The 14,763-nt window shown below is 43.8% G+C and overlaps 1 protein-coding gene across 1 annotated transcript in view; it reads right to left on the bottom strand.

Moving 5' to 3' along the window:
- The window catches only part of DROSHA (drosha ribonuclease III), a 139,365-nt gene that overhangs the window by 66,126 nt on the left and 58,476 nt on the right, over positions 1-14,763 (bottom strand). The window contains exons 17-22 of the mRNA XM_049768729.1: positions 14,300-14,424; positions 11,634-11,733; positions 9,343-9,450; positions 3,198-3,305; positions 2,541-2,679; positions 1,677-1,737 (exon numbers count right to left, since the gene is read on the bottom strand). Coding sequence (XP_049624686.1) covers positions 1,677-1,737; positions 2,541-2,679; positions 3,198-3,305; positions 9,343-9,450; positions 11,634-11,733; positions 14,300-14,424 — 641 coding nt within the window. The remainder of the gene's footprint in view (positions 1-1,676; positions 1,738-2,540; positions 2,680-3,197; positions 3,306-9,342; positions 9,451-11,633; positions 11,734-14,299; positions 14,425-14,763) is intronic.

Below are 14,763 nucleotides of genomic sequence, written 5' to 3'. Positions count from 1 at the left end.
AATAATATAGAATACTTGCCTTGAATACAACTAACCTGGGTCTGATGTCTGGCACCACATACAGTCCCCTGAGCTCACCAGGCATAATCCTTGAGCACAGTGCCAGGAGTAGGTGCTGAGCCCTGCTAGAGGTGTCACTCACAACCCATGTCCACAAATCTAGACTCTTATAACCAACAAATGACGCCAGAAAGATTGTTCTGAGGCTCAGATGCTCGCTGTATATGCAGGCAACCCGATTCAATCCCTGACACCACATATGGTCCTTAAGCACTGCCATGAGTGATCCCAGAGCACAAAACCAGAAGTACATCCAAACTCCAGTTATAATCTAACACCAACCCACCTCACCAAAAAAAGAAAAGGAAATGACCTCGTTAAGGTGGCAAGATACAAAAATCTATTTACAAAACTCAAGTGTATACCCATATACTGTGAATGAAGCAAAAAACATTTCATTTACAGTAATATCAAAAAGAATAAACCATTATTAAAACAAAGTGTAGGGGTCAGACAAACTTTTACCATCTATATTAGAATGGAATATATTAGGACCATTTATAAATTGATCAAACATTAAATACAATAAATGCCTATCAAAATCCGAGCAGGCTTCTTTGTAAACTTACAGGTAAGCTTACTCAAAATTTCATGTGCAAATTCAGTGAATCTACAACTGCTTAAAAAAAAATCTTGAAAAACAAGATAGGGATCTTGATTTCAAAGTTTTACAAAGCTGCATGGGCTGGAATAATAGCACAATGGGTAGAGCATTTGGTTTACACTCAGCTGACCTGGGTTCAATACCCGCATCCAATAGGACCCGAGAGCCTGCCAGGAGTGATTCCTGAGTACAGAGCCAGGAGTAAGCCTTGAGTACAACTGTGCGTTATTCAAAAACAAAATAAACAAATTATCTAATGACTCAACCATTTCACTCCTTAATATGTATCCAAGAAAAATTAAACCATATCCCACACAAAAACCTGCATAAAAATAACCATCACAAAATCATCCAGAAGAGATTGGAAAATAAAAGCACAAACAACCCAGAGGTCCAACTGATATGATATGAATAAATGTAATATAGGATATTATTTGACAATACAAAGAAATGAAAGGCTAATATACAGCATAGCAGAATCATGTCCTGAAAACTTTACCCGAAGAGCATCAAAACCAGTCGCCAAGAACATGAATTGTGTGACACTTCTGTGAAATGTTCATAATAGGTAAATCCATCAAAACTGCTAGTAAACTGGTGGATACTAGGGTGGGTTGAGGGGAAAAGAGGGGTCCAGGGTCATGAGGTGATAAAAACTTATTTTGAAGCTCAACAGTGATCACAGCTGTTGCAGCATGTTACAAATATGCCAGAAAACATTGGACAGGGCACATGAAAGGAGCCAACAATAAGGCATATGTACTTTATTATAATAAAGGCTAATATAAAAATTGCTTCATTTGGGCTGGAGAGAGAGCGCACACAGCAGGTAGGGCGCTTTCCCTGCACACAGCTGACTCAGGTTCACTCCCTGGCCTCCCATATGGTCCCTTGAACCTGTCATGAGTTATCCCTGAGCACAGAGGCAGGAAGCAATCCTTGTAAAATAAAGCACCATCAGGTATGGCCCAAAAACAAACAAACAAAAACAAAACAAATTGCTTTATTTTACCTTGAGGGAGTTGGGTCATCTTGTCCAAGACGTGACATAATATTTATTAAAGTGTTAATTCCTGTTTCAAAACATACAGGGGTGATATTGTTAGAAGCATTATTACAGCATCACAGGCTGTGCAGAAAGGCATTTAATTATCTTAATTCCTCCTTTGACTTTTAAAACCTTTAGTACCTTCGTGGCTACAAGTTGGACTGACTTATGCTGAAAATGCACCATCCACCATGTGACTCCCTGGTGGCCCTAAGCCATACGGGTAGGGTACTGGTGGCTGCCTTCCAGCATCATGGACCTCCCACACCCTGCACAGCTCAGCAGGCTATGAACTGCCCAGCCAGCACAGCTGAAAGTGGCCCCTGAGTTCCAAAGCACCAGCCCCCTCCTCAACAAAACATACTTGACAGGAGAAAGAACATTTTCTAAAAATAAATATTGACCCTCATTAAAATGCTCCAAAGCCCATATGGGTCAGGAAGATTTATAGGACAGGGCTGGCGAGAGAGCTCAAGGGACTGAACACGTGTTTTGCAGGCAGGATGCCCACGTTCAACCCCTGGCACTGTGCACCGGCCCCCTGAGCACAGAGGCAGGAAAGGCCCCTGACCAATGCCAGGCATTGCCTGAAACAGCAACAAACAGCCTTTCTGGGTTGTTGTTTCATCCTCTTTTTTTGTTGGCCTGTTTGTTTTCTAGCCACACCTGGCAGGGCTCAGGGACCATGCAGATCTGGGCACTGAGCCTGGGCCCTCCACATGCAAAGCCCAGACCCCAGCTCTGAAAGCTGTCTCTCCAGGCCTCCCGGAAGGCCATTCTAAATGCTATCTAATTTACAACAGAGGACACGAGCCAAGACAAACACACCTTTTTTCCGCATGTGCATATGGTGAACTTTTCTGTCCCCATATTTGGGCTGCCGGATTCCGCAGTTGGACAGAGAGTTTCTGGCATGATCAGGATTCATTCCAAAATTTAGGTGATGGCTCGGGTGAGTCATGGCCAGCTGAAATGTCAACGGAAGAAGTTCAGTCTTAAGGGCACATAACTACTAACTTGATGTCATCTCGAATGAAAGCAGGAAAGAGATTGACGAATTTGATCTTTCATCTGAATCTCCAGAGTCAAATTTCTAGACTTGGGTGGGAGGGGGTAGAGGGGACAAGACACCAGCCAGCTTTGGAAAAGCTGAAAACTTACATCTGTTGGAGAAGAGTTAGGATACTCAGCACCTGGAGAGGAGAGAGACAGAGAGAGAGACAGAGAGAGAGAGAAACAGAGAGAGAGACACACAGACAGAGGAAGAGGAGAGGAGAGGAGAGAGAGAAGAGAGGAGAAAGAGGGGAGAGAGGAGAAAGAGAGAAGACAAAGAGAGAGAGAAGAGAGGAAGAGAGAGGGAGAGAGAGAAGCTTCCAAATGCCTTACCCTCTCCTGGAACACAGCACACAGCACTACATTTGTCTATTTCCTGTCACATAAACTTCACCCATCCTGCAGGAATGCATGGGAGGGAGACCCACTTACTTGTAGAAGACAGCGGTCCTGGAAAGTATAGCCAATCAGTTTGTCCAGGTGCATCAGGCACTGGTGGTAGCGGATATGATGGGTCAGAACAGGCAGCATCATTGCATGCTAGGTAAAAAAGAAACAACCGGAATGAATTTGATGCCTTCGTTTGTCCAATCTGTCCAAACTGATGCCAATCAGTTTGTCCAGGTGCATCAGGCACTGGTGGTAGTGAATATGGTGGGTCAGAACAGGCAGCATCATTGCATGCTAGGTAAAAAGAAACAACCCGGAATGAGTTTGATGGCTTCGTTCATCTCACGACAAGAACCATTTTCCCAGCTCTGGGCCTCCAAAGACATCCTCAGACCAACCTAGACTTATGTTCTACCATTCCAAGGGCACCTTGTGCGAAGCCACTTCAGACGTCAGAGAACCAAAAACTTGATTTCAGTTTCTATCATTTCTCATTTAGTTCAGAGTCCTTACTGAAAGAGGATTTCATGGAAGGCACCATCTTTTCCTCTTTAAAAAAAAAATCGTATTTCCTTAGAACTCAAGAGAATGAAGGAGTCATAATTATTCATCAGAACCTGGGGGTGGGCCCAGACCCCAGAATGACAGATGTGGGCTTTTATATTATTTCAGTCTTTGAAGTATTTTAAGCGGGCATTGTTTAAAAATACATGAACATGGATTTGCTTCAAAGTACAGAAATCGATTATCTATATTACTAACTTATAAAGATGAATTCTCCCAAATCGGCTTCTCTAATCAACCCCAAAGTCTCTCTGGCTCAATTCAATGAACACACCAGGAGCTGGCTCGGGAGACACTTTATGGAGAGAGTCATGGGAGAGCAAAAGAGACGAAGCTACTTCCTGCCCTCGAGGTCTCAAAGTGGAGCCAGTGGGATTTAGATTATTGGCATTTGGGCCCACTTTGTTCCTACAAGTGCTTTATTAAAAGCACAATAATCTGGAAACAAAGTGTGCAGCGAGAGTGAAATAGTTTTCTGTGCATTTAAGTAGCCAAAAGAGCTTAAGGGAATTGCAGTGGAAAATTCAAGGTGAATGGGTTATGAAGATCATGCAGAGCAAAGATCTTCCTGAAGAATGAATGCAACCTAGTGAGTGATTTATTTATTTATTTATTTATTTGTAATACCCACTATGAACTGAACCATAATCTGTCTAGAAAACCACATTTTCAGTGCCAAGGCTGCAGCATAGTGGCACTGCACTTGCCTTGAACCTGTGTGGTTTCGAGTTCGATCCCTGGCATCACAGAACTCTTTAGAGTACAATTGATTACTGGGAAGGTATTATTAGCATTAAGTTCGAATCTATCCTTTTGTTTACATATCTAGATCTATTGGTGGAGAAAAATGAAATTCCAATAGTGCACAGGTGCATCTGCTCTTCTCTTAGCTCACTTAATTTTTGTGTTTGTTTGGACTTTGTGCCACACCTGGCCGTGCTCAAGGCTTGCTCCTAACTGTGCTTAGGGATCACTCCTGGAGGAGTTTGGGGGAACCAAATGTCACTCTGGGGATTGGCCCCAGGTAACTGAACTGGCACTGATGGAGTTAATCGGTGGACCCTCTCCTTGGGTAAGTTGTGCACTTACAAAGTTGTACTATTTATGCTTTGTTTTTGTTTCCTGGGCCACACTCAGCAGCACTCAGGGATTACTCCTGGCTTAGTGCTCAGAAATTACTCCTGGCAGACTGTCGAATCATACAGGATGACAGGGACCAAACCTGGGCCAGCTGTGTGCAAGGCAAATGCCCTACCCACTGTGCTATCACTTCAGCCCCCAGTCATGCTATTTAATGATGGTACTTAGCAAAACAATCACTATTAGGGCTAGAATAGCATAGAATGCTAGGAGCATATGGTCACAATTGCAAATCCCAGGGGTTTCACAGGCACTGAGCATGATGCTGGCAGTTCTGCTGACAGTGATCCCTAGCACCACAGGTCATTTTTGCCATACACATGCAGTATTAAGTGTGTTGTGTTTGAGAACCACAAAAAAGGGTGCAACCCAGGTCCAACACCACAGAGAAAACAGTACGTGGGTGCTACAGTCAGGAAGTGTGATCTTTAGCAAGTACCAAAAGAGGAATATGGGCATAGGTGAGCACTGCTGTAGAATGCAGGAGCACCAGGAGCAAATGCATGGATCACACACACACACACACACACACACACACACACACACACACACACAAACACGCGCCTGGCAAGAGCCTTATCTGGAGGACCTACACCTCCAGATACATTCTCCAGATACATTCTCTCGAGGTGGCACAACTGTGCATTGATATTTTCAAATCAGTGCAAGTAATAATCTCAAGAATGTTCATCAACAGTGAAGTAGCAACCATTCACCTACTGCTGAGAGCTCTGAAAACCTCCAGATAACTTGTTTTTCAGGTGTAAGGTGTCACCAAAGCACACAGACTTTCTGGTTTGCTTTGGCTTTGATGCAGGGGAGGGAGGGGACACACTCAGCAGTGCTCAGGGGTCACTTGTGGCAGGTTTGGGCTCAGCTACATGCACAGCAAATGCCCTGTCTGCCATATTATCTCTTACAAACTCTGGGCCTTCCAGTTCTGTGGTTAATTGTCTCCACCCCATAACAGTAATGCTCAGATTCCTTTCTCTTCCACTTCTACCAACTTCTCTGGTTACTGGCTGTCTCACGCTTTCTATGGACTTTGCTTTTTATTGATTTATTTTACAAATCATAAAGCAATTCCGGTACTCACTATGGGAACTTGCAAGAAGCAATCTAGACCTTTTCCAAAAGTCATTTACGCATGAGGACGATTTCACTGAAATCTTTAAGAGCCTTCCATTAGGAGATCATGAAAGTGTGGCTTCAACATCAATGACAGCTGTCTCTGGAAAAGTGGGAGTCTTGACAGAGGGCGTTGCGCTTAGAGGAAAAAATACTCACCTACATGAGAGTTTTCATCCAAATTCATTTTTTTCTAACCAGTTCAACAAAGAAACTGGTTAGATACTTAAATGATGAAATGTTTCTATCTACCATTCTTGCAAGAGAACGTCAAATGAGAAAACTATCCATGGGACTGGACAGATAGTACAGCAGGCAAGGTGCTTGCCTTGCACCAAGCCTGGTTCAATCCTCGACACCCCACAGGATCCCCTGAGCATCATCAGGAGAAGCCCTGAACACCACTGGCTGTGGTCCAAAAGGCTAAATAAATGCATATTACAAAAATAAGAACTTAAGCAGTTTGTAGCCCAGTCGAGGAACCAGAGTTAGACAAGCATGACACGGCTGAAGGAAGTGAAATAGCAAAGGGGAACAGGGATGTGGCCCAGCTATAGAGTGTTAGTCCCTAAGTTTGATCTCCAGTATTAAGGAAAAAAAAATATTTGCAATACACAAAAAATCATTCAGCAACCTTATTTACTTTACCAAAATAAAGGGGTGAGGAGGAGAGAAGAAAAACAATTATTTAATTTAAAATAATAAAATAGGACCAGAGTGATAGCACAGCAGTAGGGCATTTGCTTGCATATGGCCGACTGGGGCAGACTCAGGTTCGATTCCCAGCATCCCATATGGTCACCCTGAACCAGTCAGGAGCAATTTCTGAATGCAGAGCCAGGAGTAACTCTTGAGCGCTTCCAGGTGTGGCCCAAAACCACCACCACCAAAATAATAATAATAAAAAAAAAAATGGTAGAAGAAAGGTCTCCATTCTGAAAAAGATATAAATTCAGTGAAACCAAACTGCCTCCGAGACTCCCAAGAGAAGTAAGAGAAATAGAGTCCACTAGGACCATTTCTCCACATACCTTCCAGCAATCAACCCGTGACTTTTAATCTTTTTACAAAACAGGGCTCCATAGAATTTTGATGTTGTTAAGGAACTCTGTATCCAAACCCAAGTTTAAAAAGACTGAAGGTCAGGATGACAGCATATAGGGAGTTATGGCATCTGCTTGCTCATATCTGGCCCAGGCTCAGTACCCAGCATCACATATGGTCCCCCAAGTAATCCCTCAAAACCAAGGGGTGTGGCTCCAAATTGTGGGGTATGGCCCAAAAGCCAACCTCCACTCCCCTGGGGGAAAAAAATCACTGAAGAACTGAAGGGGCCAGAGACAGAGTAAAGGAGTTAAGGCTCTTGCCACATGTCCTGCTGACATGCTTGAATCCTGTCCATCACATATGATCCCTGAAGCATTTCTGAGAATGAACCCTAAGCAGAGCCAGGAGTACAGGAGTAAGCCCTCAACACTGCCTAGTGTGGCCCAACCCATCTGACAACCCAACACACACACACACACACACACACACACACACACACACACACACACACACACACACACACAAGCCCACTGAAATAAATCTCTACAGAACCCTTCCTGCTCTTATTTTGTTTAAGGGCCAAACCTGGCTATGCTCAGGACTTACTCCTGGCTCTAAGCTCAAGGATCTTTCCTGGGGGATTCGGGGAAACATATGTGATGCTAAGGATTAAACTAGGGTCCACTGTATGCAAGACACATACATGCATCAACCCTGTACAATCCCTCTAGCTCTACTTCCTACTCATAACGGTCCTCAATTGTGGCACCAGTAATCAATCCTACACTTCACACTGAGAGCAGACTGCACAGACCACTGTTCTCCCATCCCACAGCCCCCAGGACTCTACCCCAGTAAACGTAGGGGTTGGCTGTGCAGAACCACATGTAGACAGAGCTGAGGGAAATGGTTTCAAAGGGCTCTAAGCAAGAATAGCTGGAAGCTATGTAAACTGAGCTGTGAAAGATAGTGGAATCACTGGCCCTTGCAGCAGTAAGCTGGCCACCTTGGGAGGAGAGTTGGGACTAAGCCCCACAATGCCAAAGTCACTTTTGCTGCCTCCATCTCCCAAAATCACCATTTCCCTGATGGCCCTGCCTCATGATCGACTCTCTACAAATCCTTTTGGGGACATCAATCTGACCACACCTCACTCAGGTACACTGGTTTTAGGACTGATATCACCAGGATTTTTTGAACCGAATGCAGAAACAGACACACTGAGATGCACATATCTGAGTGCAGACACACAACGCACACATCACCTGTAACTTCCTTCATGGGACTGATATCACTAGGAGTTTTCAACTGAGTGCAGACTCACACATACATATCACTTGTATCTTCCTTCTTTCAGGAGGCCTGGCAGCTGAGTACAGGCTGGACAACTTCATTTGTTTGATGGTGTCATCCCTACATGCCCAGTCTAACAGACTGGACAGCTAACACCAGAACTTACTAAACCTCTGCCATCATATTAATAACTTCATTGGAGATATAATAACTTTCACAAATGTGCTTGCAACTGTACTTTTTCTTTTTCTTCTCTTCCTTTGTATTTTTTTCAATAACTTTGTCTTTACTTATCTGGAAACAAATTATGATTATGATCATAATTTCAACTATGTCAACTAGGTAATGCATTTTCTTTAAATTAAAAAAAAAACCTGGGGCCGGTGAGGTGGCGCTAGAGGTTAGGTGTCTGCCATGCAAGCACTAGCCAGGGAAGGACCACAGTTCGATCACCTGGCATCCCATATGGTCCCCCCAAGCCAGGGGTGATTTCTGAGTGCTTAGCCAGGAGTAACCCCTGAGCATCAAACGGATGTGGCCAAAAAACTAAAAAAAAAACAAAAAACAAACAAACAAACAAAAACCCTAGTACCAATTGACCAAATATGAAATCTGCAACTCTGTTCATTAATGTCTTAGGTTCTTGCTAATAGAAACCCACTGGTCTGAAAATCACTGACTGGTCTGGGAAGTCTGTCCCTATACTGCATGGCGATAGAATGTCTGGTGACAGCAGCTCCCTGCAGTGAGGCAGATGCACCTGGAGCCATGCCTGCTTCTCAGAACACAGCATCAATAAGCACTTCCTCCATCTCTGTGAACAAACACATGCAAGCAAATGCACATGGGTAAACACGGGCATAAAAGACCCTGATGATAGAAATCAGGTCAGGTGCAGTGTCAAGAGGAGCTATATGGTACCTGCTCAGAGCCTTGGCTTGGCACTGGCAGTACCTTCACATCAGGTGCATTGTAAGGAGAGAAGGGATTGCTGTGCACTCAGCCATGCCATTACCTGACAGACATCAGAGCGTATGCCGGTCTTCCAGAATCCCTGGCTGCTGAGCTCCACAGTGACTTCTCGCCTCATGGTATTCTTCTGCCGGATCTTCTGGAGCGCTTCCTGGAAAAGAACCCAGGAAGGAAAGTAACCAGAGGGTGTGCAGCCAAATCAGCCCCACACCAAAACTTGGAAAAGGAGTGATTCCAGTCACTTTCACCCTTTGCAGCGGGTAAACAAACCCCTTCCTACAAATGACACTACTTTACTCAAAATGCAGGTCAGGATGCTCAACCTCTACTGTAGAAGGCAGCTTTTCCTGGCAACTGAAAAATATTAAAAAATCCAAGCCAAATCCACCATTCTGGCAAGTTCAAACAAACAAAAAAATAGCCTTTCATCAATAAAAGAAATAAAACTCTGTGTCTGGAATTTGAAGGCAGCATGTCAAAACTGGTGCCTGTTCTTCTGTGAAAGTATGTGCATCTCAAGAAGAGGAGCAGGGCCGGAGAGATAGCATGGAGGTAAGGCGTTTGCCTTTCATGCAGGAGGTCATCAGTTCGAATCCCGGCGCCCCATATGGTCCTCTGTGCCTGCCAGGAGCAATTTCTGAGCGTGGAGCCAGAAATAACCCCTGAGCACTGCCGGGTGTGACCCAAAAACCACAAAAAAAAAAAAAGAAGAGGAGCAGCAAATTAATCTGGAACTCAAGTAATACTAAAAAATCTACCTTCTAATTTGTAACACCCTTATACTCTCAGCAAAAATCCATTTTATTAAAAAAAAAAGAACATCTCAAACTTCTCTATAATAAATCATCAGAAACGGACTCCTCTTTTACTGCCATCCAAATAATTATTAAAAATATGTTACAAGGATGGGGGTCAGGTAATAGTACAGCAAGTAAGGTGTTGTATATGAAAATATTTCCATGATTATTCTTTGCCTGCTGTCTCACCTTGACCTTCTAGGTGGGGTCGCTGTTGAGAGCCGAATAAATAGTTTGGGAGCAAAGTGTTCAGGGTCTTTTGCCAGAGTTGGCTGGCTGGCTCGAGGTGTGTTTTGGAGCTAGCAGCATGCTGACAAAGGACTCTCTTCGCCTTAACCCTCTTGTCTGTGTGGATTATTTGCCGCGGAAAAATATTACCAAGATCTCCCTCCGAAAGGGGACAAGGGGATGGGAATAAATTTTCCATTCTGGGTGCTCTTTGCGGATACATAACCAACAAAGGAGTAAATGGGACCCAACAAATGGGGCAACAGTAAGGTACATGACTAGGTATTGATCCAGGTTAGATTCCTGCTCTACAGGGTCCCCAAGCACCGCTGGAGGCCCCAGTTGGGGTGACCTGGTTATGTATTCCCAGGGCCACAGGGCAACATATCATATCCTCAGGCTCTTTCATTGAAAGGCCAGGCCACTGGGCAATTCTCCTAAGCACCCAATCCCCTGAGCACTGCTTGTGAGACCCTCACACCACCAACACCACACAAACCATTTAATGGGCCAGGGATGAGATAGCTCAAGTGACTGGAACATCCACTTTGGTTTGGCTTTGAACCTATCAGAGTGCCCTGAGTGCCACTAGGTGTCGTCCCAAACTCTACTGGAATATAACATAAATGATTAATTAAAATCATCTATTGGTAAGCATAGCAAGCTCAATAAAAAGGGCTCCGGTATTCACTACTGCAAGAACCACCAGCATTACCAATGCTATTTCTCCAATAGGCCAAATACCACGGGAGAAACTAAACAGGAAACTGGGCCATTTAGGGAAAGATGTTCCTTCAGATACTAAAATATAATATATATGAAGTGGGGAATGAATTATTATTGTTGAAGACCTGTTTTTTTGTTTATTTGTTTGTTTTGGGGTCACAACTGGCAGGGCTCAAGGGTTACTCCTGGCTCTACACGAAGAAATGACTCCCGACAGGCTCAGGGGACCATATGGAGTGTCGGGGATTGAACCTGGGTCCATCCAAGGTCGTCCGCATGCAAAGCAAACGCTCTACTGCTGTGCTATCACTCCAGCCTTTGAAAGCCTGTTTTTCTGTCCTTTTTAAAAATATTTGTTGGAAGGAACAGGTTAGCCATGCCTGGCAGTGCTCAGGTCATTCCTGGCAGTGCTCTGGGAACTTGGTGGTATATCATGGGTCTCCTACATGCAAAGCACATGTTCCAGCCTCTGAGTTCTCTCTCTGTCCCCTTCTATTTGAGCCTGAAAAGTCTCAGTTATACTCCTGAAATAAAGCAGAAGTGCATCATCTTTAACCACTGAACAACCAGTTTCAATACCAACCTCCCTTTGTGCCAACTTCTGCTTGTCTGTTTGCTTGACTTTGGGACTGTTTGCTAGGAGGTGACGAAGTTTCACATAGCTTTTCCACAGTTTCTGGTACCTGTCGAAAAGGACAGATGGACAACTAAGACAACGAGAAGGCAACTTTGAGATTCAAGCACTTAGCTGATGTCTTAGTAGGCTTGTGCATATGTCAATGGGGTTTCTTCTAATATCGTTCATGGCAACAAAAGTTCACTCTAAGGAAGGATCTGTTTGGGGAGTGAGGCAGCAAACTGTTGCTTATTTTTTTTTTTTTTTTTTTTGGTTTTTGGGCCACACCCGGTGACGCTCAGGGGTTACTCCTGGCTATGCGCTCAGAAGTCGCTCCTGGCTTGGGGGACCATATGGGACGCCGGGGGATCGAACCTCGGTCTGTCTCCTAGGCTAGCGCAGGTAAGGCAGGCACCTTACCTCGAGCGCCACCGCCCGGCCCAGCTGTTGCTTATTTAATATATTCAGACAAACCGCATTGGAAAAAATTTCAAAGAGAATGCCCACAAAACAATGAAATATCTGTATTAAAAACTAACTCCTAGGGCCAAAGTGATAGCACAGCAGTAGGTTGTTTGCCTTGCAGGCGGCCAACACTAACAGACCTCCGTTCTCTGTTCGATTCCTGAGCGCAAAGCCAGAAGTAACCCCTGAGCATAATCGGGTGTGACCCAAAAACAAACAAACAAACAAAAAAAAACCCACCTAACTCCTACTTACCTCTTTAAAATTGACACAGGGGGCTGGAGCAATAGCACAATGGTAGGAGTAACTCCTGAGTGCTACCAGGTGTGGCCCAAAAATAAATAAAAGTGACATATTAGGCTTAACTAATGTACTTTATAAGGTTGGAAAAAAGACCCTTTCCTTACTAAGAGCTGAACTGTCTTTATTGAATATGAAAATTGGGGTGTAGAAAAGACTTCACGGATACAACATCCAGGTACAGAGCTAGTTGCATTTTTCCACTGGAGATAGAAAAAGACAAATGGAAGCTATCGATCTGTATTCACCATGCTAAGAACAAGCATTTGTGCAATCAAAGAGGGGTCCATCTAGGTCAGTCTAAAGGCTACTGCTCCAGAGTCCTGGAAATCAAACGGCTATGAAGTCTTTTAGCAATTCCCACTCCAGCTCCTGGAAGTCCATGAGTGCCGAATCACATTATACAGTTTTCTCATAAGAAGCAACTTTCAAAGGATTTTCTGACATACTAAACTGCCCCTCACTTGGCCTTAGCTGGGTCTCTTCTTTATTTTGGGTTAACAACTTCTTTTTTTAGAGAAAGAAAGAAGTACTCGGTGCGTGGCTCACAGCTTCAGACTTTTATCCAAAAGAACAAAACCCTCTAGCTTATTCCAATATACCAGCCAAAATTGTATTTATGAATTGAAAACCTCCCACATCTATTTCTCCCATTATGAGTCCTCTAAAAATAATTAAGTCATGAAAATGTTTTACAAGGCAGAAAATATAAATGCTCCATGGTACAACCCACAACATCTCTCAGAAATACAATGTGCCAGTTGGCAGTGCCTAAATATTTGTGCAATGTTACATCAGTTCTAAGAGTAGCAAGTCAAAAGCTTCTCCTTACAACATAACCACTGACTGGTCATGGGATTGTGAACTCTAATCAGATGCTCCCAAAATGGAATTTGGCAACAATTTGGCAGTGCTAGGAACCAATATGGAGCTACTTTCCTCTAGAGAGCACTAAAAAAAAAAAAAAAAAAAAGAAGAAGAAGAAGAAGAGCACTGTTATAAAAGCAAATAGAAAAAAGTTCTTGGATGGTTAGAAAATATCCAGGACTTGAGGCTGGAGAGACAATATAGCTGGTATGGCATTTGCCTTGTACGCTGTTAACCTGGATTCAATCCCAAAACCACATATGGTTCTCAAGCCCTGCCAGCAATGAGCACAGAAGCAGTAGTAACCCTTGAGCATCACCAGATGTGATCCAAAAACGGAAGGAAGGAAGGAAGGAAGGAAGGAAGGAAGGAAGGAAGGAAGGAAGGAAGGAAGGAAGGAAGGAAGGAAGGAAGGAAGGAAGGAGGGAGGGAGGAGGGAGGGAAAAGGGAGGGAGGGAGGGAGGGAGGGAGGGAAAAGGGAGGGAGGGAAAAAGGTAAAGGAAGGAGGGAAAGGAGGGAGAGGGAGGGAAGGAAGAAAAAAGGAAAAGGAAGGAAGGGAAGGAGAAAAGGAGGGGAGGGAAGCTTAGAGGTCAGAGCAATAGCACAGCAGGTAGGGCATTTGCTTTGCATGTGGCTGTTCCAGGTTCAATTTGCGCCATAGCATTTGATCCCAAGCCTCAGTAGGAGTAATTTCTGAGCTCATAGCCAGAAGCAATTCCTTTTTTGGGGCCAGGTGTGGCCCCAAAAAAACTTAAAACAAGGTATGCAGGATTTATATCAACCATGTTTACCAAGGAGAATCTACAGAATAATTTTCTGCAGTCAAGTATGAAGAGCAAATTATTCTTTAGTTGCTACCAAAATACAATTCACTGGGTAACTTCAAATTGGAAGTATAGCTGTTTGAAAAGGGAAATGTCCAGTACAGGGTATTTCCTGCTATAACAAACAGCTATCAGTAGAAGGTAAAATTGGCCAAGACAAACATAGAAATATCTTACTGTGGATCTCCTGCGTAACTCAGCTGTGCGGGGCGTATCCCGAAGTGTACGATGATCGGAAAAGTAATCACATCGGGGTTGAACTGTTCACGATCCAGTTGATCGATGCGGACTGAACTGGGTTTCTAGAGAGAAAAATCAAAGCCATTTATTCCCATAAGAAGTCTTTAAGTATTGACTTGAACCTAAGTAGGAAAGAAATTAATCGGATTTTTCCCCCTAGGAAAGCCTCATCCCCAAAGGGAAAATGTCATCGGAAACCCTTTAATCATCACAGCTATACTATATAAAAACTATAATGTCAGCCCTGTAAATGAGCCTGTGCCATTTGGCATAATGAACAATGATTTTGTCCTTTTTTGCAGTTCACAGAGAAACCTTTAGAAATTAAACTTTATAAAGGACACCTAGTCAGATATAACTTTTCCTTAACCCCTCCGAAGGCACTGAGGGAAGAAGTCCAG

This window comes from Suncus etruscus, chromosome 2, assembly GCF_024139225.1.
Source record: "Suncus etruscus isolate mSunEtr1 chromosome 2, mSunEtr1.pri.cur, whole genome shotgun sequence".
Classification (NCBI taxonomy): domain Eukaryota; kingdom Metazoa; phylum Chordata; class Mammalia; order Eulipotyphla; family Soricidae; genus Suncus; species Suncus etruscus.
The sequence above is the reverse complement of the archived record's forward strand: the minus strand, read 5'-3'. Positions and strand labels throughout refer to the sequence as shown.